We start from the raw sequence: 4831 nt of genomic DNA on the forward strand, positions 1-4831 counted from the left end.
GTGAATCTAATTTAATCTAATCTAATAATGCCCAGTCCTGGTTTACACCATACAGTAAATCTGCTTAGACTGTTATAATATAACCCTGAAAGACGGGGGAAACAAGTGTAGAAAGTGTGAACGACAAATCAAGTGAGTTATTGATTTAGGATGTTTTAGCTTCTAAGCTCAGGGCACTATGTGTGTAACACGAGTACAAGCTGTGTGGAAACACATGTTTTACCTTTATTTAGCCTGGGGAAACATGCTGAGCACATGCTTTATGCTCACACTGTAACATACAGTCACGCCTGGGAGCTGCCCATTAGAGCCACAGAGCAGTTCTACCGGAGCAGTGGAGATGTAGTGCCTTGCTCAAGGGCACTTCAACAGTAGTTCTTTAAATGGTGCATTTATATAGTGCATTTATCCAATTTATCAAAATGTTGTTCCTCGCATTCACCCGTTCATTCACCCGTTCACTCACACCGACGGCAGAGGAAACCATGCAAGGTGCCAACCTGCTCATCGGGAGCAATTAAGCGTTTGTTCATGTATGTGTGTAGAGCATTATTCATTCACGTTCCCCAACACTGGTTTCCCTGTTGGGCCAGGGGTTTCGAACCAGCGAACCTCCGGGGACAAGTCTGCTTCTCTAACCCTTTAGGCTACCACTATACCAAGTTTTTTCCTACCACATACATTTTTTAAGGCAGACAAAACTATTTGAATCATCATTTTTGACAATACTTTATTCTCTGTTGAATAAAATTGTTCTTTTAGAAATGTATATTAAACTGACATGTCTTATTGTAGGTCCTCATCCAAGGTTGGCAACATTAACTTGATACAAAATTAAATGTAATGGAAAAACACCGCCCCATTCCGCTCCAACCTATTATGAATCACCCTTAACCCTTTCACTACCACACTACCAAAGGGTTAACCCTTTCACCGTGACAATACAGAAGGTTAACCTTCTGTAGCGTGGTAGTGAAAGGGTTAAACAAACACCTGGGACATGAACACAGAACACAGTGATTGGTGCTTCTTTGTTTCCTCATTTCCTTTAATTGTTAAGGACAGGAAACTGATTAAAGAACATTAACAATATGATTCTTCTGCTGGAAAGTGGTGCTTTGTAACGCCTACGCAATAGTATGCAGGCTGCCTGCAGTGTCATTGTATTAAAGGCTCAATCTGTAATCCAAATAAACAGAAGATAAATGCATAACAAACAATGGTTTGGAGTGTTTGACTGTTATACATTTTTGTCACATTTTGACGCTGCAAAAGGTTTTGTTTATATTCTGCATTGTCGAATTGATTATCTTTAAAGTGCCATCAGTATTTGATGGCATAAATTAGTTTGTGTTTGTACACACAATAGTAAACAATCGGGTTTTGGAATGGAATATGAAATTATCAAAAGCTTGTTTTACACCCGGCAAGTCCATCCTTCCAAGGATCCATCCATATTTACACATAATTGATATGCTGAAAACAATCCTGGATTGTGGCTAGACATGGGTGGTGTCTAGAATAACTGTCCAACAAATAGCTATTGACTGGCATTCATTTAACCGCAGAGCACACATTGTTCACATAAGGCACGTTATCAGCAGGGTGGGTTCAAAGGCATTCAGTTGCATTGATCCCCACAAGCTCCTGCATAATACAGCTACCTACGCTGGGCTTTTATGGATGACTTTGTGTGTGTGTGTGTGTGTGTGTGTGTGTGTGTGTGTGTGTGTGTTCAGGTGTGCGTGTGTTCAGGTGTGTGTGTCTTCAGGTGTGTAAGGCCTGCATCTGCACACACGAATTGTGTGCGTGAGCGCATGCTTACTGGGAGCACGGCCTGTATTGAAGACCCTCTCTATCTTTGGCATCTCATTTTTCAGAGAGGATCATTCCAATGAATAATAGATGTTATCCCTACTGTATCCTTACATAATAGATATGCATAGTCACAGAGGCCTTTTCATGTGCGGGATTAAACGGTGAGGGATCAAGTTTCGGTATACGTATATATGCGGTTTATGTGCAACGCTCCGCACAACAATGCCCCGGATTGGAAAAGTAATACGATCAAACTTAGCCGCGGAGTGGGATGCTAACTCCATGAATGAAATTGTCCTCATTGAATTAGAGGGATAATGAAATTCCAGATGGTTCCCTTCCAGTGAGACGGTTGCCAAGTATTAAACATTCGGTTAACCCTTTCACTACCACACTACCAAAGGGTTAACCCTTTCACCGCGACAATACAGAATGTTAACCCTCTCACTGCCACACGACAAAGGGGGTTAATCCGTTCACTACCGCACTACAGAAGGTTTAAAAACAAGTGTGGTATTGTATTTATTTTCCAGCTCACGCGTGGTTTTCTCTCTGTGTGTTGCAGCTGGCTCGCTACTCCACTGAAGGACTGCTCCAGCTGGGACCCCTGGGGTCGACCACCTTCTTGCCCGACACAAAATGCCTCGTCGACGACGGCAGAGGGCGCGCGCCAAGCCTGAAAAAGTGCGACGCCATTTCACGGGTTTCCCAGAGACTGTGGGACTTTACACAGGTAAAAGAGCAGAAAAGGGCTGGGACTTTATCGCATTAATTGCGATTAATTAACTACAGAAAGAATTAAAAGTAAAAAAAAATGTATGCATTTAATCGCATGATGATTTTTCTTTATTGTGTAAGAATGTTACTTTTTTTTTTATTCTTTTACTTTTTCTCCCATCCCAATTTCCTCTCGTGCCAATTCTCCCTCCCCTGTCTTTGATCGTTGCTCGCATGTGCCCCCCACTGGTCGGTCGTAGGGAGGGTATCGCATGTCCCCTCCGAAGAATGTTACCTTTCAAAGGAGACCAGCCTCATGCATGTGCTATAAGTATAAAGTATAATAAATCGCAAATAACTTTTTTTCTTAGTCTGGTTTGTTCATACAGAATACTGAAAAAAATTGAGAAATTGAGATCAATCAAGAGTTTTTATTTTTTTAACTGTCAACTGTTCTGGAATGTACTTGAAAGTACTGCGTTTTACTTTTACCTCGAAAGTGCTTGAGTTTACAAAAGGTCCTTTGCGCTATACTGTAGCCTATATATATTATTCCTAAAATTACTTTGTTAAAAATTGCATTGATCTGTGTAGTAGCTAATACAGGATTTTGCTGCTTAAACGTATGTATAATGTATATTCATTGATTCACTCATATACCAAAATCCATTTGAATTGAAACATTTTGCTTTTCACATCAAATATTGATATGCGATTAAAATGTGATTCATTTAGATTAATTAACTATAAAGTCTCGAATTAATTCGATACAAATTTGTAATCGAGTCCCACCACTAAGCAGAATACTGTGCAGGACATGATCATCGCTCTAGAAGTACCCGACACTGTGAGGGATTGTGATGTGTTTTTTTCTCCCCCAAGATTATTGGCAAACCATATGCATGAACACTGAAGCATGTTATTTTGAAATGTGTTATCACGGAATGGGTGATAACCGTCTTCGAGCAAGTGTGGGGAATATGAAAGTTACTGTAATGCGAGAATAAACACAATTTTATATTGGAACCATCTGCCTTTCCTTAAAGTGGTGTAAGCAAATTAGACAATCTTTTCACAACCCCTTTTCTGTTCCTGCAGAATGGTCCAATCATCAGCAGGGACACTGGTCGCTGCCTGGAGGTGGAGATGTCCAAAGACGCCAACTTTGGCCTTCGACTGGTCGTCCAGAGGTGCTCCGGACAGAAGTGGATGATACGGAACTGGATTAAGCACCCTAGGCACTGAAAGCCAACATTTCAGATCTCGGTTTGGATGGCAAACTGTGGACGGTTCACAGAGCAATCCGTGCTCTGGAGCTGTGTAGGTTCTGGACGGGTGGAGTTCAGAGTGGGTTGACTCTTGTGCGCACTGAGCTCTCGCCCTCAGGGCAGAGAGCTTTCAAGGACTGAATCCTAAAGAAGAAATATGATGAATTAATGTGTTCAACCGAGCTGTGTGTATACACAGACCAAGCTGTGCTGTACGAAATGCCCTATGTTTCTCATGCCCAGCTCCATGTATAGAAAAGAATAACAGGCCAGTAGAAAGCAGCCTGCTAAGGTGATTCAAAATCTCTGGGGATGTTCCTGTCTCTGCTGTAAACCTGACCATAGAGATCTCTTTGCAGATGTGATGAAGAGGGAGTTTTTTTTCTTTCACGAATGCCTCTGAGCAAAAGTGAAAAGAAATCAATGAAATGAAATTGCTATCAATTGCCACATCAATGTCATTAATTCAGGCTGTGATTTTGAAAATTGCTTTGGGGATTTCTTTTTTATATATATATTTTTTTGGCAATCCTGGTAAGAGATTTAATCAGCTTCAAAGAAGGCTGTTCGTCGTCTGACCGGGATGCAGTTCACCTGCACTCACTCTCAACCACTCTGATTCTCCTTCTGTTTCTTTGGACTGTGTTGCACACTGCAAACACAAGCAACCACGTGCCTTCCCCCCTCCCGCCCCTCTCTCTATACAGCTTCATCTGACCAGGGAACGTCAGGTCCCACGAGCGCATGTACAAAATTATTTGAAAGTGATTAATATATAAACCAATGTATAAAAACACGTAATGATAGTAATATATTGTAAAAAAAAATTAATTAAAAAAAATTAAAAGGAAATTGGTATCTGTTACAATGAGGATTTCGAAAGGCACTTCATTTGTCATTTTGCCACTTAGCTCATATAAAACGTAGACCTTTTTTCTCTTCTTTTTCCTTCTCTCGACCCAATCGTGCAAAGCCGAGGTGCTTACAGCAAAAGTGGTAATTAAATGTCTTTGGCCGTGCCTCGCTCT

General features: G+C 41.1%; 1 protein-coding gene across 1 annotated transcript in view; it reads left to right on the forward strand.

Moving 5' to 3' along the window:
- The window catches only part of galnt9 (polypeptide N-acetylgalactosaminyltransferase 9), a gene marked incomplete at its 5' end in the record, with an annotated part of 262491 nt that extends 258222 nt beyond the window's left edge, over nucleotides 1-4269 (forward strand). Inside the window, 2 exon segments of the mRNA XM_084307545.1 lie at nucleotides 2384-2551; nucleotides 3634-4269. Of these exon segments, the coding sequence (XP_084163671.1) occupies nucleotides 2384-2551; nucleotides 3634-3780 (315 nt within the window). The 3' untranslated portion in view covers nucleotides 3781-4269.
- Between the last annotated feature and the right edge of the window lie 562 nt (nucleotides 4270-4831).

This window comes from Notolepis coatsorum (genome assembly GCF_963971535.1).
Source record: "Notolepis coatsorum genome assembly, chromosome: 2".
Lineage (NCBI taxonomy): Eukaryota > Metazoa > Chordata > Actinopteri > Aulopiformes > Paralepididae > Notolepis > Notolepis coatsorum.